The 24193-nt window shown below is 37.2% G+C and overlaps 1 protein-coding gene across 1 annotated transcript in view; it reads left to right on the forward strand.

Moving 5' to 3' along the window:
• Nucleotides 1-20470, forward strand: part of Vegfd (vascular endothelial growth factor D) — a 35386-nt gene extending 14916 nt beyond the window's left edge. Inside the window, exons 2-7 of the mRNA XM_046424303.2 lie at nt 3561-3771; nt 8365-8555; nt 11606-11754; nt 13453-13553; nt 18800-18995; nt 19825-20470. Coding sequence (XP_046280259.1) covers nt 3561-3771; nt 8365-8555; nt 11606-11754; nt 13453-13553; nt 18800-18995; nt 19825-19951 — 975 coding nt within the window. The 3' untranslated portion in view covers nt 19952-20470. The remainder of the gene's footprint in view (nt 1-3560; nt 3772-8364; nt 8556-11605; nt 11755-13452; nt 13554-18799; nt 18996-19824) is intronic.
• The last annotated feature ends 3723 nt before the right edge of the window (nt 20471-24193 follow it).

Below are 24193 nucleotides of genomic sequence, written 5' to 3' on the forward strand. Positions count from 1 at the left end.
TTTTCTCCTGAGTTCTCATGGTTGGATAGTTTAAAAATATTTCTGAAATTGAACTGAAATCTATAAGAACTATGAAGGCATATGTCAGCCTGTATTTATAGATGGTATTGGATGAAATTTCATCACAATAAATAAAAATCCTTCAATATAGTGTATTTTAATAACATTAAAAAACTATTTGGTTGCTTTCATCAACTTCACATGGAAGCAGTATTGTCACAAAATTTTATTTTGGAGATTAAATTGGATAGGAAGTGGCTATACCATCCAACAAGAAGAGGAAGTGGGTAATAAGGAAATAGAGACTATTGACAAATGGAACTTAATGTAGAGTCACTGAATTTCAGAATTGCCAGGGACACTAGCAATTATTCAGTTTAATTCCTAGAGTTCCTAGATGAAGAAACTGTGGCAAGCCACTTAAATTCAATGCCAGTGCCCACAAACCTCATCTGTACTCCTCAAGCTTTTCCATCACCTGACTCCCAGAAAATTGTCTTGATTCACATTTCACAGAGAAGTGGGAAGCCACAGGCATGAGCTTGTAAAGCTTCCCAGGCAGACTTGAAATCTACAAAGCTATGTTATTCCCTATAGTTCACCTAGGTCTCAGAGAGTCATCTTCTTGTCTATTCATACTGTGACGACTTATCTCTGGAACTCAGGTCAGACCAGATCCTCTCATTCCCTGTTGTATCTCTGATGCATAAGCTTTCAATTTCTTCCTTTAGCTCTTTCCCTCAGCTTATAAACACATCCAGGATTCTCCTACCTTGATTAAACACACACATATATACTGGACTAATGGATCTAAATGATGAGGAAAGAATGATGAGAAAGGGGAAAAAAATAATTTCTCAACAAAGCACATCAAGATACTTATTACTGAGAAAGGCAGCAATAAAATTAGTCACTGGGATATAAATCATATCCATGAAGCTAAAATATAAAATAATTTGAAGACATACCTAAAATAAGAATATTTTTGACCCTCAAAGAGGTAAAGGAATAACATCCATAAAACAAGAATGACAAATTAAGAACATATGAAAATGAAACAAAAAGTACATAGGAAGAAGAATGAAGTAGAAATACTTGAAATTATGAACATGGTTATTGAAATTAATGATTTAACAAAATAAAATCTTGACTACATAATTGAACAATTGGTGATTAGGAAGATGAACCAATTAAATGTGTTTTACCCATAAAACATTAAAGATAGATGAAGGGGGAAAATAGGTAAATATGAAAGCACATTTAAATGACACATAAATAGATTTAAAGGCTTCAACATATCTGGTAAGTATTAAAAAAAAAGAGTAGAGGGGCTGGGGTTGTGGCTCAGCAGCAGAGCACTCACCACGTGAGAAGCTCTGGGTTCTATCCTCAGCACCACGTAAAAATAAATAAATAAAATAAAAGTATTGTGTCCAACTACAACTAAAAAAATATTTTTTTAAAAAGAGTAAAGACAGCATTATAGATGGAATAGTGGGAAAGATACTGGATGAGATATTAAAGAATTGAGGAGAAAAAGACAGGTGGGCTCAGATTGAAACTGTCATGAAGGTCTCTGTCATAACTTCTCAGCTTTGTCATTGTAGCATGGAAGCAGCCATAGATGATATGAAGGTAAATGGACATGGCTGTATTTTCTGTGCCAACAAAATTTTATTTATAAAAACAGCAGGCCACAGGCTGAATTAGGCCAGAAGTTCATACTTTGATGAATTTTGATCTAAAAAATAACCATTTTTACATTTTCATGTATGTCTTCAGATCTTCATATATATATATATATATCATATACATTTGTATATATATCTTCATATACATATGACTTGAACCACACTTCCTCTTCTGAGTTCCCACCTTTTTTTTTTTTTACCATATCTGTTATCATATTTAAAAGAAAAAAAAATCATATATCCCAAGGGGCTGGGGTTGCGGCTCAGTGGTAGAGCACTTGCCTAGCATGCGTGAGGCACTGGGTTCGATCCCCGGCACCGCGTAAAATAAAGGTATTGTGTCCATCTACAACTAAAAAAAAATATATTTTTTTTAAAAAAGAACTTGCTAAAAAAATCCTATTCCCCAAATACTGATGAACAATGTAAATTTTATCTACTGTTTTCAAGGGGCAATGGTGGAGTGTGTCCATTCACACTACTCAAGTAAAGCTTCTAAAAGTCCCATTTGCTTGTCTCTGGTTCTACCCACCCCTTTCCTCCCCATCCAGCAGGCAGTAGACCTTCATCTCTCCCTTTCACCTTCTTCTATCAGCATCTACACCACTCTTCATCTCTTACCAAACCCGAGCTCAAAATGCCTTCAGTCTGCACATCCCAATCACTCAGCATAACAAGAACCCAGAAACTCCAGGGTCAGCAAGGGAAAATCCCAAGCCCTAGCCATAGGCAGATCACCTTATTATTTCTGCAGCACATTCAAGGAGGTTATAAACTCATTCTGTCCCAAATTACCTCTGCATCATTGGTTTTGATGATCACGTAGTATTTCATTGTGTGCATGCATTTATCAATATTTTATATAAAAGCCCTCAATTTTGAAAAAGATATTACATACTGAAAACCTTTTATTGACTGAGTCTTTTTTCTCACAAACCCATCTAATATAATTACGTTGTTTCAGTCAATATAGTTTATGTGAAAGCAATTTTTCAATGTAAATTCTAGAAATGCACTTTATAAGAAAAAGTCACGTTTTTAAAATAAGAAACAAGCTTTCAAAGAAAAAGAAAAGGACAGAGAGGTTTTGAAGTCAGGTTATCAGAGTCTCAAAATTTTCTTTTCTTGTCTGATTGTAGGCAGGATTCTCCAGAACTTTGTGGATCAGTGTCTAACAAATAAAGATGAAAACAATTGTCATTAGTTAGTGTCACAAAGTTAGTATGATAAAAATATGTATTATTTTTCTGTGGCCATTGTAACAAGTTACCATAAATTTGGTGGCTTAAAACAGGAAAAATCTCAAATCAAGGTGTCAAACTCTAGTAGAGAGAATCCTTCCTTCCGTACCTCTTTCAGTTTCTCATGACTCTGTGTGATCCCTGTGTGGTGGCTATATCACTTCAATCTTTGCCTCTATCTTCACATGACCTTCGCTGTGTCTATACCTTCTCCTCTTCTGTCTCCTACAAGGACACTAGACATTGGATTTAGGGTCCTTGTGGACAATCTCATCTCAAGATCCTTATTAAGTTCATTATATCTGTATAGATCCTTTCCCCAAATAAGGTCATGTTCACAGGTTGCATAGGTTAGGATGTGGACATATCATTTTGAAGTCCACCATTCAATCTGCTACAATATTCTTTGTAAGAGTTCTGAGAAATCAGGAGAAAAAAGTACATCCTCTTCAATCATGAATAAGTGAAATGTGAATCAAAACTACTAGATGTCATTTCTCCTAGGCATTGATGTATATTTGAATAATCTAATTTCTTTACAGTTCTATTTGTGTTTTTAAGTATTAGCAATGAAATTTGTCAAAACAGATTTAGTGACTTGCTCTTCAACCCCTATTTCCCTTTTAAGCGGTCATCTCGATCAATGTTAGAACAATCTGAACAGCAGATTAGGGCCGCTTCCAGTTTGGAGGAGCTACTTCGAATAACACATTCTGAGGACTGGAAACTATGGCGGTGCCGGCTGAAGCTGAAAAGTTTTACCAGTATGGATACTCGCTCAGCATCCCATCGATCCACCAGGTTCGCGGCAACTTTCTATGACATTGAAACACTCAAAGGTAGGTGTGTGGGTATAGACACAAATTCCTTTTTTTTTTTTTTAAATCAGATAGTGACAAATGTACCAATTTCTTCCAAAAGTTTGAGTAGGACAGACGGATGTTCAAGGGAGACTAAAAGGGTATCTTTAATTGTTTTGGGAGGGGTACTGGGGATTGAACTCAGGGACACTCAACCGTGGAGCCACATCCCCAGCCCTATTTTGTATTTTATTTAGAGACAGGGTCTCACTGAGTTGCTTAGGGCCTCGCTAAGTTGCTGAGGCTGGTTTTGAACTCACGATCCTCCTGCTTCAGCCTCCTGAGCCGCTAGGATTACAGGTATGCACCATCGCACATGGTGGTGTCTTTCATTTTACAACTTCAGTATTAATGGAGGATCCTGATGTTTAATTTCTTACTTTACAGGGAAACATACACAATATGATTTTGAGATCTAAAACCAACACAAAAACATTTCAAAACATAGAGTTAAATTCAACTCAGGGATGTGAGGGCAAAAGAAACCCTCACAAGACTTTTTTTTTTTTTTGGTACTGGATTGAATTCTTGGGCACTGAACCACTGAGCCACATCTCCAGCCCCACCCCACTTTTTGTGTTTTTATTGAGACAGGGTCTCACTGTTGCTTAGAGCTTCTCTATTGCTGAGGCTGGTTTTTTACTTGTGATCCTCCTGCCTCATCCTCCCAAGCTGCTGGGATTACTGGTGTGTGCCACCATGCCAGGCAAGACTTCTTAATAGAAGAAAATCACTGAATTTACTTTAAAATTAAAACTATCTGGATATTCAACAACAAGGAACATTCTACTGCCATACATGCATAAATAAAACCAATGTATAGCTTTTTATATCTTCAACATTCTGTGATTTTTAGTAAAATTGAGAAGTAGATGTCAGAAGCTGAGCTATAATAATGGGCGCTGGTATTGTTGAGAATAATGAAGGCAGAAAAGTCTCAACACAAAATAATCAAAACTTCAGGGTAGAAAATAAAAAAGGCAGCCCTTTGTATCTGCATGTTCCATACCCGTAGATTCAACCAACCATGGACAGAAAATGTTTGGGAAATATATGAGACTTCTTGTTATCATTCCCTAAATGATACAGCATAAGAGGTACTTGCATCATATTAGGTTTTATAAGAAATCTAGAGATGATTTAGAGGATATGGGAGAATTACATGTAAATACTACCCATTTTATGCAAGGGACTTGGGTACCTGAAGATTTTGATAACTGTGGAGGACCTGGAACCAATCTTCTGAGGGAGATGAATATAATTTGAAACAAGGGGAATGATGGTTCACCAGTAAGGCTTGGATATTCTTTATAAGAAAACCATTGCATGTATACATTACACCATAACAAATGAAATGCATGTCCAATGAAGTTGTGTGGCCTCTGAGTAGGCATTAATTTTTTGATGACATGTCAAAACAATACAAGAAGCTATTACAGCATTGTTCATCTAGCATTATAGATTTGAATAATGTGATTGCCTAGTAAATGATTATATCTATTGCATGGCCTTAACCAGATTACCTATCTGAAGGCTTGCGGTGCATCTAGAGATACTGTTAGAAGGCAAGCATTACCATCAAACCAAAACTAAGTGATTTTTAAAAGTCAGACACATTGTCATTTTTTTCTACAGAGGAAATCATAAAAATTAATGGAATTTGAGAATTCTAAAATTTTTCCCTAATCACCTGATAAATTGTCTAAAGTATTTATAAGTTAGAAGCAGTAAGTAATTGAATCAGTGTGTTAAACCAATTATCATTTGTAATCAACTCTTTTTTATGGATTTCAGGGTAATTCCCTGGCAGTAGTAAAGGCTGGGAGAGTTACCAAGGCCTTACTCAGTAGCATCAGTCATAACTCATACAATTTTGATGCAGATCTTACCTCTCCAACTTTCAAAACTTAGTTGTTTAAGGAGAAAAAGTGAATGGGAAGCCACATTTCAGTAGAATTTCAAACAAGAAAAATTTTCATGAACTGATGATTACTTAGGTTTTTTTCAAAGATTTATGACTAATAGTAGTGAATTAAATAATACCTATATTAAAACGTAATTGAATACTTATCTTTCCTGTTTATAATATTCAGTGTCTTTATATAAATAGTCACAATCAGGAAATTTAAAAAGATTTCTCAGAATAGAAGATTTTTATTATGAAAAAAAAGTTGAGGTAAATTGTGTAGTATAAGCAGTGCTCCCCCCATCAAATATGTTGTATTTTGCATTTTCAGTAATTGAAGAAGCAAAAATTGGGATTAAGGAGTAGAAATGGAAAAAGGACATAGAAAGGATAGTTTAAAGGAATAATTTAAACTAGGGTCAGATTTAAAACAGTAATTTCATGTCTGTATACTTTAAGCAGAGGCCCTCTCTAACCCTTCTAGTGGAAATATGTTTACATATATGAGAATTCAGAAAGATCTGGGGAAAGACCAATACAGAGTTTTAAAGATATGATAAAATTGGAGACATGTTTGTCTATTACTACTTAACACATAACTCCAAAACTTAGCTGCTTAAACATTTTTTAAAAATTGTATTGGTGCATTATAATTATGCATAGTAGTGGGATTTGTTGTTATATGTTCAGACACATCCACATGTAAACACACACACATACACACACACTTTGGTCAATTTCATTACCTAGTATTCTCCCGGTCCCCTTCCTCTGCTCTGCTCTCTCCCTTTTATTTTCATGAGGCCTCCATTTTTTCCTATTTTCTCTCTAGCTTCCACATATAAGTGAAAAAATATGACCCTTGACTTCCTGAGTAAACAAACATTTTTAATGACACAGTTTTTGTGCATCCAAAATACAGACATGGACTAGATGGGTTTCTCTGCTTCAGATTCTCTCTGGAGGCTGTAATCAAGATGTCAGCTTGGACTACAGGCATTTCAGGGTTCAACTGGGGCAGGATGTGCTTCTAAGTTCATTCAGCAGTTATTTGCAGGACTCATTTCTTCACAGGCTCTTGGACTGAGGGTCCCAGTTACTTTACTGGCTGTTGGCCACGGGCCTTCCTTAGTTTCTTGCCACATGGATCTTTCCAACATAGCAGCTTGCTTCACGAAAACCTGGAAGCAGAGAAAGATTGAAGGAGAGTGCCAGCAAGAGATACAGACTGCATTCTTTTAAAACTTAATCATGGATGTGACATCTCATCACTCTTACTGTATTTTCTTTATAAGAAGTGAGTCACTAGGTCCTGTCTACACACAAGAGAGGGGATTACACGAGGCCTGGCCACAATAGAGGTGGGCATCATTGAGGGTCAGTTTTTTTGTTTTGTTTTTGTTTTTGGTACAAGGGATTGAACTCAGGGCTCTCAGCCACTGAGCCACACCCCTAGCCATATGCGTGTGTGTGTGTGTGTGTGTGTGTGTGTGTGTATATATCCTCCTGCCCCAGCCTCCCAAATGACTGGGATTATAGGCATGCACCACCACACCTGGCTTGGGGGTCAGTTTTGCTTTTTTTAGGGAGGGTACCAGGGATTGAACTCAGGGGCACTAGACCACTAAGCCACATCCCCAACCCTATTTTGTATTTTATTTAGAGACAGGGTCTCACTGAGTTACTTAGCACCTTATTTTTTCTGAGGCTGGCTTTAAACTTGAAATCCTCCTGCCTCAGCCTCCTGAGGCACTGGGATTACTGGGATTACATGGTGTGTGCCACCATGCCCAGCTCAGTTTTGAAACAAGAATTTTTACCATATCCTTAATATACAATAAAGTCTACACTTCAATGCATGGGAAACTGTAGAGTTTTATTATAAAATTGAATCTTTCCTCCAAAATCAGTCATAGAAAGACTAGAAGCATTAAGTGTCCAAGTGTAAAAATCTTACTTAAAAAATAAACTGAGAAAAAAATCAAGTACTATTTTACAAGAAAGTAAGTAATTTTCTTTTTATTTCCAGAGGCTTGTTTCTCTTTTTCTTGTTTTCCTCAAATTAGCTATGGCCAAAGGATTGCTCCTTCTATTAAAATGAATGGGTTTATTTCATCATACTATGTGAACATCAGTGAGGGGCATTTACAAATTAGAAAACTCTTGATTTTAGAAAAGATTAGTTCTACTTAAATGCCCATTCATGTGCTTGCCAGGTTTAAGTCCCACTATAGTTAGTTGCTGAAGCAATCAACAAAAACATAGTTCTCAATGTTGCTAAAACCTATCCACAGCTGGCTTCAAGTATAAGAAATGCTATCCAACTGTATCCTGTAAATCATTTGATAAATAACATCAACATGTTATTTTTTACATGTTTCCATTTACTTATTAACCAGATTCCCCAGATGGATTCGGTGGGATTATGTATGGGACACGGTGTACGTCCCCAAAGGGAAATAAAATATTCTATGAAATGTATAGTATAAATGGGAAAGAACACAGATTAGGGGTTTAATATTTTTTCATAATCTTTGCTTAAAAAACTGACCAAAAAATTCCCATGTAGTACAATAAGCAGAAAAGTTACGAAAGCATCACTCTGGCATGTGTTGGCATGTCAGGGTCATTTCATCTGCTGGCCCCAATGAGCTTTCTCTCTACAGTTATCGATGAGGAGTGGCAAAGAACCCAGTGCAGCCCTAGAGAGACATGCGTGGAGGTTGCCAATGAGCTGGGGAAGAGTACCAACACGTTCTTCAAGCCCCCTTGCGTGAATGTGTTCCGATGTGGTGGCTGCTGCAATGAAGAGAGCCTCATCTGTATGAACACGAGCACCTCTTACGTTTCCAAACAGGTATGGGGACGTTAGCAAGTGTGCCCTCTCCAATGCCCTGATGATGGTCTCATTGGTAGCCATTGATGACCTTGTGGCCAAGTACCATGCTTAATAATCTCATTTAATCCTCCAAACAAATTAAAGGGTATTTTATCCTCTTTTTTTTTTTTGATACTGGGGGCATCTAACCCAGGGACATTTTACCACAGAGCTACATCCCTAGCCCTTTTTAAAGATTTTTTTTATTTCAAAACAGGGTCTCAAATTGCAGAGGCTGGTCTCGAACTTGCAATCATTTTGTCTCAGCCTCCCAAGTTGCTGGGATCACAGGCGTGCACCACAATGCCTGGATTCTTATCCTGTTTTATAGATGAAAAAACCAAACCTCAGAGAGATAAATTACTTATCCAAAGTTACACAGCTGATGAATGTCAGAGATGGAATTCATATATATATATATATATATATATATATATATATATATATATATATATATATATATATATGTATTTGGTACCAGGGATGGAACCCAGGAGTGTTTAACCACTGAACCATGTCCCCAGCCCTTTTTATATGCCTTTATTTTTATTTATTTTATTTATTTTTATGTGGTGCTGAGAATCGAACCCAATGCCTCACATGTGCTAGGCAAGCACTCTGCCACTAAGCCACAACCCCAGTCCTCCAGCCCTTTTTAATATCTTATTTAGAGACTGGTTCTCACTGAGTCACTTAAATGCCCCACTGTTGCTGAGGCTGGCTTTGAACTCATGATCCTCCTTCCTCAGCCTTCCAAACTGCTGGAATTACAGGCGTATACCACCATGCCTAGCTTCATACTCAGATTTATGGGATTCCATAGCCTGAACTCTTATTTCTTGTACTATAATGTCAAGAACCAGAAAATCATCTGGAAGTTACTTGAACAGGATGTTAAAAGCAGAAGCTGCATCATCTTGTGTTAGTTCTGTGTTGCTCAAATGGAGTGACTGACAAGAGTTTAATGAAGGGCATAGACAGGGTTGAAGGAAGAGAGAAGAAATGGTAAAGCACCTGGGATCAGCAAAGCGAGAATGTCTAGTACAAAAGAACCTGAAAATCAATTTCTGCAGTCTCCACGAAAGAAATATTCCCCCCTCTCCTTTGTATAAGATCCCCTTTGTCCAGCAGATAAGGATACTTTCTGTGGCTACCACATTGTTGTAAAATGGAGTAAATGTTGCCTTTGAGAACTGTAGTAACAAATTTAGGAAAACATTACCCAAAAGCTGTAAATAAAACTACATTCCTTCTGCCCTGTGTTGTAAATTCCTCACATGTTAATATATTTATTTGTCACATTTGCCAACATAATCTCTTTTTTTCATGATCTTGCAAAGAAGTAGTACAATAAAATTCTACAGGCACCAAATATATTCATGTTAGGCAATTATCTTATTTGTTCTGTAAATAGGCTAACTTATCATAATTTTGTTCCTTCTACCCTCTAAAACAGGATTGAAACTGGAGAGTTTCTTTTTCAAAATACTTTTACAGAATCTTGGAACTTGTGAAAATCTGATTTCTGCCATTTGACAATTACAAAAAAAAAATGACATAAAGCATGGCTGAGCATCAGCTTTTAGTAAAACAAAGCTTGCATAATGAAAGAGGGCTTAGTTCATGATTATGTTATTCCTCAGAGCATAGCTGAAAATTGTGCAAGAAGATGAAGCTTATGCAAAGTAAACACTCTGAAAATACTCTTGCTTAGTCTCATGCAAGTTCCATTACATGTTAGAGGTCAGAATAAACACAACCTTAATGGATTGTTTCCACTTAATAGATGATGGAGCACTTTATTTTGACTGTTGTACTCAACAAATGATTAAAGAATGTCCTTAAGTGTAAGTGTACAGCAGGTTTTCTTTCCAAACATGCATATGTGAACATTTTAATACTTTGAAAGAACTACCTCTCACCCCAAAGTTATGGATTATGTGAACAACCTATTAGAAACACAGTGAATAAATGAATACTGTATACAGTAAGAACAACATGGGACGGTGATTGAATGGATGTGCATTAAAATCAAGTTCATTCACCCATCATAGAAATACTCTGGAAAGTTATATAAACTCTTTGGCTATCTGTTCCTTCATCTGTAGGATAAGGATAATAAAACCCTACCCCATAATGATTTTAATAAGGGGCAAATAAATTAATATATAAGTACTTATAATACAGCCTGGCATACAGACACAGAAAGAATGATGTACATGTGAGCTATAAGAATTTGGGGGGCATTATGATCTTATGTGAGCCATTAATTCACACTGCTATATAACAAACACCCTGAAACTGAATGACTTTGAACATAATGAGTTATTCTCATTTGTATATCTGAGGTCCATTTGGTTTAGGGTGGTCTCTGCTGGGCTTAACTCTGAGCTGCATTGTAAACCCAGATGTACTTCTTGTGTCTCTCATCTCTTGGACCCGCAAGCCTGCCAGATCTTATTCTTCTTATGCCAAAAGTATAAGCATGAGAAAACAAGCCCCACCAAGCATGTACAGTTCCAGTGTGCACTTGTGTCATGTCTTCTAACATTCCATTGGCCAAAGCAAGTGACGTGGCCAAGTCCAAAGTCAAGAGACAAGAAACTATTTCTTCATCAGAGATAGTATATGAGGGGATAGGTAGTTTGAATAATGATCTAATCCACCAAGATCTTAAATAATCTTCATATTTCAATCTCATTTAATTCTTACAATTTATATTCAAATTTAAAGCAAGTATAGGAACTAATAGTACCATTTCATGAGGGTACAGTGACACCAAAATGTTAAGAGATTTGAAAAAAAAAATGAAGACACTTCATAAAGTTGGATTAGTATCCGGTCTCCTGACTCCCAGCCCAGTATTGTACCAGCCCTTATCATTCTTAGTTCCACTCTTAATGTACAACTTTGATGAAGTCACCACTACAAATGACAAAGGCAAAAATGCAGATTATGTATAAATTTAAATAAAAATAATCTATAAAATACAATAATCTACACATTATGATTATCTTTTTCTGCTATAGCTCTTTGAGATATCGGTGCCTTTGACATCAGTGCCTGACTTAGTGCCTGTTAAAGTTGCCAATCATACAGGTTGCAAGTGCTTGCCAACAGCCCCCCGCCACCCATATTCAATTATCAGAAGATCCATCCAGATCCCAGAAGAAGATCGGTAAGACTTTCTTGTACTTAATTATGCTTGTTCGTGCTTTTGCCAAAGCTGTGTATGGAGAATACTTCATTAATTACAGAGGCATCATTTTTTTCTTAAAGTTTTTTTTAATCTTTCAACTTAAAACTAAGATCTATTGATAGTAACAATTTGGAAAATGTATTTTTTATTAGGTGTTAGATGTGGTAGAACCAATGTGGCTGGTGGTTATGAACTCAACATGGCTACTTGTAGACACCTTGGTTCTTGTCAGTTCTTTGTTCCTATGTGTAAAGTCTAATGCAGTTATAAAACTACTACAGCCTCAAATTTGGCATGTGTCCCAGCATTCCAAAACAAGCATGAAATAAAATTCATTTCACGCTATTTGTATATTCAAGTCCTGAAATGAAAAAGAAAAAATGAAAAGGATTTCTGGAGTCACTGGGAGGTGGCAAAACTTTCAGCATATGAGTTTTCCAATTTTCTAATGTTTCCCTCAAAGATTTCCAAATGGAAAATTTTTCTTTTAAGTTAAAACAAATTAGAGATAATTGACTTAGACACTGGTGAATGAAACAAGTTTCCAATATACATGCAAAAAAGTTAATTTGACTTTGAATTTATTGAGAATAACCTTGTGACTCTTTATAAAACAAATTATGACATTGAAATGTTTTGAAACCAAAGGTAAGGATTATTGATTTTGGAGGAAAAAAAGGATTCAATATAGAGCATTGAAGGGAAAATTGCAAAAACATTGAATGAAAGATGAAATAAGTGAGATACATTCTGCAGATGTAAAACAGTGGACATATTGTGTGAGTAGAATGAGTGAATGAGCGAGCTGGGGATTATATGCTAGTTTATGCTGAGCCATGGGCCCCCTTCTGCCTTTCAAGCAGAAGACAGAGCTCATGGAAAAGGAACATTCATTCTCAAGCTGTTTCTGCTGTCCTGGCCAATGTTCCTCTCTCTATTTTAAAGAAAGTAATCTTAGAAGTTATGTGAGAACAATATTTGCTTTTGGTAAATAAACTGTTGACAGCTATAATTTGCATAGTTTTAACAACCATCTTTTATAAGAGTTTAATAACGTTTCTAAATTACAGCTTGGTTTCTAAAGGTTTCCCAACTGAATATTTATAATTGTAGAATTACTGTTATAAGATATAGTTCATAAATATGAATTAAGCTCTTTAAAATCTTCTTCTCACATTATTATTTTGGGTGGTGAAAACATTTGAAATTTACTCTTAGCAATTTTGAAATATACAGTCCATTATTCACTGTAGTCACCATGCTATGTAATACAGTAGGTCTCAAACACTCCTGTATAACAGATTAAAAATAAAACAACAAATTTTTAAAAATATTTATTTATTTATTTTGCTATACTGGGGATGGAATCTGGGACACTTTACCACTGAGCTGTATTCTCAGCCCCTTTTTATTTTTATTTTGAGATAGGGTCTTGCTAAGTTGCTGAGAGTCTCACTAAGTTGCTGAGAGTCTCTCTAAATTGCTGAGGCTGGCCTCCAACTTGGGATCTTTATGCCTCAGTTTCTAGAGTAGCTGGGATTACAGGCGTGCACCACCACGTCTTGCTTAAAATTTTAAAACCCTTAACTCTCCAGGACTCAGAAATTTATTTCGTGTTCCAAAATTATGATTACTCTTGAAAACTTTTAAATCTGGTTTATTGTTTTCTTTTCCTAGCTGTCCCCAGTCCAAGAAGCTCTGTCCTATGGATATGCAATGGGATAACAACAAATGTAAATGTGTTTTACAGGAAGAGAATCCACTTGCTGGAACAGAAGGTAATGATAGCAATAGTGACATAATAATAGTATTAAAAATATAAGCAGTAGCAATGAACTTTATTGAGTACTTACTATGACTCAGCAATGTCATAATCTTATATATTTTCACGTTTATTATTATTTCTTTTTTAAAATTTTTTTTAGTTGTAGATGAACACAATACTTTTATTTTATTTATGTGGTGCTGAGGATTGGACCCAGTGCTAGGCAAGAGCCACAACCCCAGTCCCATATAATTTCTTTTTTGCAATTCAAAATGGGCACACCAAGATGTCATATTTTCCTCAAAGTCACATAGCCAAGAATGATAGAAGCGGTCAGATTCTGGAGCCCTCTGTGTTGTGATCATGTAATGAGTGAGTCCACCAATTCATCACTCTGCTTTTTAATCTCAAAGAAAAGCCAAAAGTGATTACACTATCCCAAAGCACTGGATTCAAAATTTTAATGACAACTACTTCAGAACTAAACACTAGTCAACCACAGTTAACTAATTCATTTGTATGAAAGTCTCACAGGAACATAAAGTAATCTTGGGCTTGGTTTCCTTCAACTGCATCATGCAAAAACATGCCAAATAATTAAAAAAAATGGGGAATAAGGGAAAACGTTTTTGGAACTAGAGCAAAATAAAAGCAAAACATGGATATGGTGCTGAGATGAACTGAGAACAAAGTGAGATAGGCTATTGTCATTGCTCATATTCTGTAATGCTGATTTTTGATGATGAACATATGACTGAAAATAAATGCTTTTAAAATTTATTTCCCAGAGAGCTTGACATGGTTCCACTGGGGGGTGGGGGGATCACAAGGAATCATACAATTTAAATCTTGCTTGTTTTAAACTATGATCTAGAAGCAAGAATATTAAGGAGTAAATGCTAAGACTTTAAGAAGAAGCTGTAAATAGCAACTTAATTTCTATTGTCCTATCTCTTGGCTCCCTTCTAAATGTTTTCATGAAAGCTCAACCTAGGGTGTGAGGTAAACTTAGGGTTCATGTACTTTAAACGCCTATGCAGATCTGGAATGTTCTTGACACCCTTCCCACCAACTGTTCAGCCATCCTCTGCCAGAATATGCATCAGTTATGGGGAAACTCAGCACCCACCAAGAAAGCACTAAGGAATGCCCACATTCCTATTGCTATATTGAACTTGAATCTTTCTCTGTCTCCAGTACAATGGAATATGATCAAAGTCGTAACTTTAGTTTTTTGTTGCTCATATTAAAGAGGTAGAAAGAAACAGGTGCCACTCATTTTAATATATATTAGTTAATCCAATATATTCAAAACAGTACTATTCTAACATGCAGCCAATAGAAAACATATTAACAAGACACCCTACATTCCTTGTGCTAAGCCTTTGAAATCCCATATGTGTGCTACACTTTCAGCACCTCTCAATTCAGACCCTTCATTTCATGCTCAACAGCCACATATGGCCCAGAGCTATCTTGTGAATAGCTCAGCTCTACAGCATCAACTCATTTGTTCAGCTTTTACCCTATAAAACCATGTCAAACCAATCTGATTCTTTCTCTGTGCGACTCATTTTTTAATAGCGTTAGAAAGTTATTGTGGGAAGCAATATATATACACACACACACACACACACACACAGCTCAGAGCTGTTCTAGTCGCGGTTTTCCCAATTCTGCCTCCGAGACAGTTTTACAGGCAGGTGGTTTTTATGCAGGTACAATGAATGCCTTAAAGGGTGAAGATATATGGATGGCAATGCAGTTGCTAAGAGATGTCAACCGATCCTACAGGGAGTTGAAGCTGGAACCCCTTTGCCAGGGATGTCTTAAATAGGCAGGTGAAGGAACCGGCCTGATGGACTGGTCATGGTTATGGTCTGCCACAGTAGGGGACTTAACCTTAGTGAAGCAGCTTCTTTTTTTCTAGAGGTCATTCCTGGAGAAGGATTCATTGGGTACACAAGCGTTGAGGGTGGAAAGAGTAGTGGGGAAGGAGAGAACTGGTCTGAGCAGGGGGGATATAGGCATTTGGGGCTGGAGGTGAGAGAACATAGCACTCACATCAAGGGTGCTGAAGATATGCAGTATGAAGTGGGAGTATTGGCCAGATGTGAGAGAGAGAAAGCTGGGGAGGCTTACAAGGGTGGTGTGAAAGGACCTTGTGAATGTCTGCTGGAAGAGCTTGGGTGGGATGCTAAGGTCAAAAGAAAACCACCAAATGGTCCAAGCAGGGGAGTGACAGCACCCGCTAGAATTTTAACAAAATCAAATCAGCAACAGCGAGAAGAGGATGAGTTGACTTGGGCAGGAAAGGAAAGAAGAACTTTTGTGAAGTTATAGCAATGATGGAAGTGAAGATACAGGTGGATTTTCATCTCTCACAACTCCCTTATGCAGGCTAAGTTCATGTTCATTTCTCCAGTGGTCCCACCAAAATGATGACATATACTGATCTAACTATATATATATATATATATATATATATATATATATATATATATATCCCCCAGGGATTGAACTCAGGGGCACTTGACCACTGAGCCACATCCCCAGCTCTATTTTGGATTTTATTTAGAGACAGGGTCTCACTGGATTGCTTAGCACCTCTCTTTTGCTGAGGCTGATTTTGAACTCCCGATTCTCCTATTTCAACCTCCCGAGCCGTTGGGATAACAGGTGTGTGCCACTGCACCTGGCACCAAACATCTTTTTCACATAAGTGGCTGTTAAGTCTATTTGTCTTTTCTGCAATGATTCTTCTTCCCGCCAGACAAGTGCAATTGAGTTAGTGAATCCAAGCACAATTTAATTTTATATTGTTAGATTCAGGTCATTGTTCTAAACTTAAAAGAAAAACAAGGTATCGATTCTGTATTGTAAAATATACAATGTGTCTCTTCCTTTCTCAAAAAGCCACAATTTCAATTTTGAAAAATTCCATCAGTTTATTGCAAAAAAAAAAAAAAAAAGATAAATGAAACAAGGCTGAGGACAGAACACATGGGTGACCCAGCATCAAGCTCCCTAGGGATGGAAATCAATATACAATACTTCAGGGTATCTTCCTCAACTAGTTGCTGTTCCACCCTGTTCACCTGCAGCTGGCTTCTGTTCCTTTTAACTTGCCTCTAAGGATGTAAAGACTATTTATTTATTTATATTTTGTTTTAGTTGTAGTTGGACACAATACCTTTATTTCACTTTTTTTATGTGGTGCTGAAAATCGCACCCAACGCCCCGCAAGTGCTAGGCGAGCGCCCCACCACTGAGCCACAACCCCAGTCCCATGTAAAGACTATTTACGTCACATAATTTGCTAAAGTTCAACCAACACCTTATGGGTGTGTGTGTGAGTGTGGTGTGTGTTTGTCCCTAAGCCACCCTGTCCAAGAATGGAGTTGGTCCTGGATCAAGTGTTCTGAGTGTATATCTGCTGCCATCTAGTGATCAATGCAAATCTTTTCCGCATTTCACAGTTATCAGTCAAGTACATCTTACCCCAAAGTGACGTCTACCTCATTGGCCTATGGCTTATACAATGCACTATTTTCCTCTTCACAAAATTCTGAATGGAGTTATCCCAGACACTCACTTTACATAATTTCTAAAACACCATCAATTAGAAGTAAAAATCATAACACTGATTGACATGAGGTTGTTATTTTGGTATGTCATTAATGATCAAATATCTAGTTTTATTAATATCTTGAAATGCTACATAGGTTTTTAAGGACCTTTTTGTTACACCAAATAAATCCAACAGATGTGTTATTGAGTGCCTGTTATTTTTGTTGTTGTTGTTGTTGTTTGTTTTGACCAAAACCATGAGACCTGATCCCTAATAATCTCCATGATATTTTACTTAATGGGAGAAACAGAAATAAACAGACTAATGTAATTAGTGTAAGGAAGGACTAGGGACAGAATGGAAACATGCACAGGGTCAGGGCACTTAGCTAAACTCGCAGATGTTGGGAAAGATATCAGGGAATTAGCAGAGTAAGAACAATGACAAACGCCTGAGAGACTCTGGCATATCAGAGAAATAAGAAGAACTGGAATTTGATATGGATGGAGCACAGGGTATATGTCAAATTATAAGTCTGGGAGGTTATGAGGGTCTAGTTCATGGAGAGTTTTATATTCCTGGTGGGAAATTTGGCTTCTATTGAGACAGGAGAACTTTTAAGGCATTGAAAGCAGAGGAATGATGTGGCTAGATTTGTGTTTGATAAAACTTGTGGTGGTGAGATGAATGACAGCCATCTACACAAGAAAAAAAGGCACTGACTGAATTATGGAAGTGGCAGTGGTGATGAAAACAATGAGCAAGTTCTGGGAAATGGGACATGGTGGTCAAACTCAGTATAGCCGGTGAGTCCAGAATGATGCTGCAATTTTTGAAACAAGGTAACCTGGGAAAGAAGCAGATTTAGGGAAGAATTGTGGATTTTCCTCCAAACCTTCAAGAATGCCAATGTGACAAGGTTACATTCTTCTAAAGTTTCTGTCTCTTTCATTTTTTTTTTTTTTTGCAATGAATTTCAATTTGCTGATTAGACGTGGAAATGAAGTAGCGGTCTCCAGAGGTTTTGTACATCTTCTGGAAGTATCTGTCAGCTGAGAGTGTCAGAGACTTCTCAGAGCCTTCTTTTTGGCTGAGTGTGTCTTCTAGCAAACATCTGTGAAATCAAAGTTCATGGTCACTGGTATATCTTTTATATCAATGTAGTTATCTGTGCTGAGGAAATACATCATTGTTACCATGCTTGGTCTGAAAGTTCTGATGTATATTTCTTAATTTTTTTTTGTTTTAGTTGTAGATGGATACAATACCTTCATTGTATTTATTTATTTTTATGTGATGCTGAGGATCAAACCCAATGCCTCACACATGCTAGGCAATCGCTCTGCCACTGAGCTACAGCCCCAGGCTTTATCACTAATTCTTGATTGTGGAAGCTTACATTTTCAACAAGCCACCAATCTAAAAATCCTTAAATATATCTTAAAAATATTCAGTTTGTGATGTGTATTTTTTAAAAATAACAAACCTAAGAAAGACAAGAATTCTGTGTTTGTCCTATGAAATCAGAGATGAATTTCCTTCACCTTGTGAAAAAAATTAAAGACAAAAATGTATAGGAAAGGGGATTGGGTGAATCCAAGTTATGGACGATGTAGAATCTGTGACAAAGTTTGGTGATCACGTTATGCAGGCCACAGCTATCTAAGGAAGACTTTGTTTCTGTTTAGATCAATCTCATCTCCAGGAACCGGCTCTCTGTGCACCACACATGAAATTTGATGAAGATCGTTGCGAGTGTGTCTGTAAAACACCGTGTCCCAGAAATCTCATCCAGCACCCAGAAAACTGCAGTTGCTTTGAATGCAAAGAAAGTCTGGAGAGCTGCTGCCAGAAGCACAAGATATTTCACCCAGACACCTGCAGGTCAATGGCTTTTTTTTTTTTTTTTTTTTTTTTTTTTGCTTTTGCTTTAACCTGACTTAGCAACATTTAATGCAAATGCCATTTTTTATTTGATGGGATTCCATATTAAGCTAATTTTTTTTTCTCAATGCCCAAGTTCCTTTTTGATAGTAGGACAGAGGTTTGGCAACTAAGGATTAAGTGAAAGTACACAGAGGGATGATAAATTGTGAAATTAGGAAAATTCTGCTTGCTATCAAGAGTTGATAGTTTTTTTTGGGGGGGGGGATACCGGGGATTGAACTCAGGGGCACTAGATTACTGAGCCACATCCCCAGCCATATTCTGTATTTTATTTAGAGACAGGGTCTCACTGAGTTGCTTAGAGCCTCGCCATTGCTGAGGCTGGCTTTGAACTTGTAGTCCTCCTGCCTCAGCCTCCCGAGCTGCTGGGATTACAGGCATGCGCCACCACCGCACCCTGCTAGGTTGATAGTTCTTAAGTAAAAACTAAATGGACAAGTTTTAAACAATCACTGGGGGAAGGGAAGTTCGACCTCTTTTTCACTATATATGTCCAAATGTATTTGTTTGTTCTTTCTTCGATTACGCGGATGTCGCTGGATTTATGTAAGCAATAAATTTATTGATGAATAGAACAGTTAGAGGTTATCCGCCGGGCCTTAGTAAATTTCGAATATATGTGGGAAACCATTCAGGATTTTATATTGACATTTTAAATACACGTCTGAAAAATTTCCTTTGAAAATTTAATTAAATCAGAACAGAGTTAGTCCTTTGAACTCCATCCTTGATTCTAAATTCTCTTCTTTACTTTCTTTGGCTACAGCTGTGAGGACTGGTGCCCTTTTCACACCAGAACATGTGCAAGTGGAAAACCAGCATGTGCAAAACATTGTCGCTTTCCAAAGGAGAAAAGAGCTGCCCAGGGACTCCACAGCCAAGAGAATCCTTGATTCAACTTTGCTCCAGTTCCCCATCCCTGTCATTTTAAATATCATGCTGCTTTGCCAAATTGCTGTCACTGTCATTCCCCTATTTTACATAGTGCCACAGTGAATCCAAACCAGCCTTCCATTGACACCAGCTGAGAATTTCCTGGTTCATTTACAGATGACTTCTAGCTGCACATACCTCTGCACATCCAAGAATGGAGAAGAGGGCTCCCGAGGAACCCAAGTTTTGGTGCATGAGAAAGGTTTGCTTGTCATGGAATGACAGGTACCATGTGATTGATTACTCGGAGCAGATGAGGAAAACTGCAGCGGCTGAGTCCTTTGCTAAGTGCAACTTTTGTGAATTATTCTGATTCTTTCTTATGCAGAATTTCATTTGTATGATCAGCACTGAATTTCTAATTCCTGACCAGCTTGTAGTTTTTGAGTTTACAGAACTACTGTCTGATGTTTCATATTTAAGGGTATTTAAAGGAAATAAACACCATTATTCAAGCCATAGAATTTTGTGTTTTGTTTTGTTTGGTTTGGTTTGATACCTGGATTGAACCCAGGGACACCTAACAACTGAGCCACATCCCCAGCCCTTTTTATTTTTTATTTTGAAACAGGGTGTTGCTAAGTTGCTTAGGGCCTTGCTAAATTGCTGAGGCTGGCTTCAATCTTGCAATCCTCCTGCTTCAGCCTTCTGTGTTGCTGGGATTACAGGCATGTTCCACCATGCCTGACTAAAATTTTGTGGTTTTAAATATGCTTCCAGTCAATATTTTATGCTAAAAATGTTTTGCAAAACAAAAGAAATTCAGAAGTGGGAGGGACAGGGAGAGACATGAATATAGCAATTTTCCACCTTAGTTTTGGGAAACCAAGGAATAGCTCTCAGAGGTTTATGATTCTAAATAAAGTTAAACAAGTGTGGCCCAAGGAAAGCTGGGAATCGCCCTGTGCTTTGAGATTAAAATTGAAGTTGGACTTGACACGAAAGAAGGGAGCCCATCAATGCCCTTGATAATTTTAAGAATTTGCGCTCCTTCTAAGACTCTGGTTCCAAGTTTCTGTACTTACTCAGCTCTCAGTCTCGTTCACATCTCAACTCTTGTTAACTTAAAAACTGATCCCCCAAAGCATCTTGCATAGATAGATACATACACACAATCTTATAACATTTACACAGTGTGTAAATACTTGTGTTTATATTTATCTCCCCACTACACTGCAACCCTATTATGTTTGGAAACTGTCCAGATTAAATTTGTGCAACCCAAATTTCTCATGCCAGACCACCCTGGAGCAGGAAAATCCCAAAGAGAAAGACAATGATAAACAGTGGCATTGCTGGATCCTGGCCTAAATCCCTGCCTTCCTTGGTCAAGGTTCTTGAACCGTTCCTGAATTCTCCCTTTGTTCCTTGAAGTTCTCTGGAGGCTGTAGCTTTAGATACAGGCCCTCTGATACCTCCTGTCTTTAATCCTCAGTCTCTGCCCTAAACACATGAGCTGATCTGCATCTAGCCATGGGTCTGTTACCGTCCCAGGCCTACTACACAGTGTGCCAATCACTGGACCAAGTAGTTCTGCAACAGAGAGTTTATTCACAGGGGCCACATGTGGATGTGGGAGACTCAAATCTCAAATCTGCCTCCCTGGGGATAGTGTTCAATGTTTCCTTCAGTTTCTACCATTTCCTTCCTCTCTACGATATTTGGTTAAGTTCCCATGAGAGATGGGGGAGGAGATAACCCAGGGAACACTATGCAGAAGAGTCACTCTTGTCCTTGATTGATTAAAAAAAAAAAGGCAGAATCTCTGACAAGGAGAAAAAAACCTAAGTTTGCTTGTTTGTTTTGGTACTGGAGATTGAACTCAGGGGTGCTTAACCACTGAGCCACATCCCCAGCCCTTTTTATTTTTTTTAAAGATAGGGTTTTGCTAGGTTGTTTACAGCCTGAGTTGCTGAAGCTGACCTTGAACTTGCTATTCTCTCGCTTTAGCCTCTCAAGTCACAAAGATTACAAGCCTGCACCACTACACCTAGCAAGACCTAAGTTAACTACAGACTCTTCCACTTAATCCCATTGTGAAACTGAACAACCTCATGGAGCGTCAGTTTCCTCATCTGTTAAATGTAGATGACAATATCACCTTCCTACATCTCAGAGTTCATCACTTCACTTCAGTTACCATTATTGAAAAAGTTTGTTGAACACTACAACATACATTGCAAGTTAAGGGATTATCCCAAAGAAAAGAAGCAGAACCATTGGCAAATCCCAGGAGTATGAGACCACTAACAAGTTTTGGCTTATACTGAATCCCTGGATCAGTGCTAAAACCAACTAAAACCATGTTTTAGTTTTAAGTGGCTCCAGTTTTCTAATTGCCACTTATTATTTTTAATCTACATTTTTGGTGCATTATAATTGTACATAGTATTGGGATTCATTATGTCATATTTGTATGTGCATATAACAGAATCTGATCCATTTCATTCCAAGTACCTCCCCTTTCCTTCCTCTCCTCCCTCCCCTGATCCACTCACTCTGCTCTACTGATCTCCCTTCTATTATCATTATTATTATTTTAGTTGATGCATTATATATATATATGTTTATTTATTTATAACACAAATACACATATATGTATTCAAGATTCATTGTAGCATTATGTTCTTCAGTTCCATCCATTTATCAGAAAATGACATAATTTCATTTTTTATGGCTGAATAAAACTCCACTATGTATATATACTACATTTTCTTTATCCATTTGTTTGTGGAGGGCACCTAGGCTGTTTTTATAATTTGCCTATTATAAATTGTGCTGCTATAAACATTGGTGTGCATATAGGCTAATTTTATCTTTTTGAATAAATATCAAGGAGTGGGAAAACTGGGTCATATGATAGTTCCATATATGGTATTTTTTTTCTTTTTTTTAAAGTTGTAGATGGAGACACAATACCTATATTTTATTTATTTTTATGTGGTGTCAGGATTGAACCCAGTGCCTCATGCATGCTAGGCAAGCACTCTACCACTGAGCCAGAACCCTGGTCCCATATGTGGTCTTTTGAGGAATCTCCATACTGCTTTCCAAAGTGGTTGTAGCAATTTGCAATTCTATCAACAATATGTAAGTGTACCTTTCCCCCCAATCCTTGCCAGCAACTATTGTTATTTGTATTCTTTAAAAAAATATTTTATTTTATTTTTTTAGTTGTAGATGGACAATGCTTTTATTTATCTTTATGTGGTGCTGAGGCTCGAACCCAGTGCCTCACACATGCTAGGCAAGTGCTCTACCACTGAGCCATAACCCCAGCCCATTATTTGTATTCTTGATGATTGCCATTCTGACTGGGGTGAGATGAAATACCAGTGTAATTATGATCTACATTTTCCTGATCTCTAATGTTGTTGAATATATTTTTTATATATTTGGTGGCCTTTTGTATCTCTTCTTTTGAGGAATGTCTGTTGAGATTTTTTTGCCCACTTATTTATTAGGTTGTAATTTTTTGGTGTTAAGTTTTTTGAGTTTTTTATGTATTCTGGATATTATTACCCTATTAAAAGACCAGCTGGTAGAGATTTTCTTTCATTCTCTAAGCTCTCTATTCATGTTTTTAATTGTTTCCTATGCTGTGCAGAAGCTTTTTAAATTTGATGCTCAGAATTGATTTGGCTATTCCGGGTCTTTAATTCTTCCATATGAATTTTAGGACTGTTTTTATAGTTCTGTGAAGAATGTCATTTGGTGTTTTTTTTTTTTTTAAAGAGAGAGAGAGAGAGAGAGAGAGAGAGAGAGAGAGAGAGAGAGAGAGAATTTTAATATTTAATTTTTAGTTCTCGGCGGACACAACATCTTTGTTTGTATGTGGTGCTGAGGATTGAACCCGGGCCGCACGCACGCCAGGCAAGCGCGCTACCGCTTGAGCCACATCCCCAGCCCATCATTTGGTGTTTTGATAGGGATTGCGTTAAATTTTCAGCTTGCTTCTGGCAATATAGCCATTTTGATAATATTACTTCTGTCTATCCAAGAACATGGCCACTCCATTTTCTAGGTTATACTTCAATTTCTTTCTTCAGCATTCTATGATTATCATTGTAGAGGTCTTTCATCTCTTTTATTAGATTTATTCCCAGATATTTTTTGAGGCTATTTTGAATGTAATTGCTTTCCTAATTTCTTTTCAGCAGACTCATTATTGAATTATCGGAAAGCTATTGATTTTTGTATGT

The sequence above is a fragment of the Marmota monax genome, unplaced genomic scaffold (genome assembly GCF_021218885.2).
Source record: "Marmota monax isolate L192 unplaced genomic scaffold, Marmota_monax_Labrador192_F-V1.1 WCK01_AAM20220418_F8-fsc00089, whole genome shotgun sequence".
In the NCBI taxonomy this organism is placed as follows: domain Eukaryota; kingdom Metazoa; phylum Chordata; class Mammalia; order Rodentia; family Sciuridae; genus Marmota; species Marmota monax.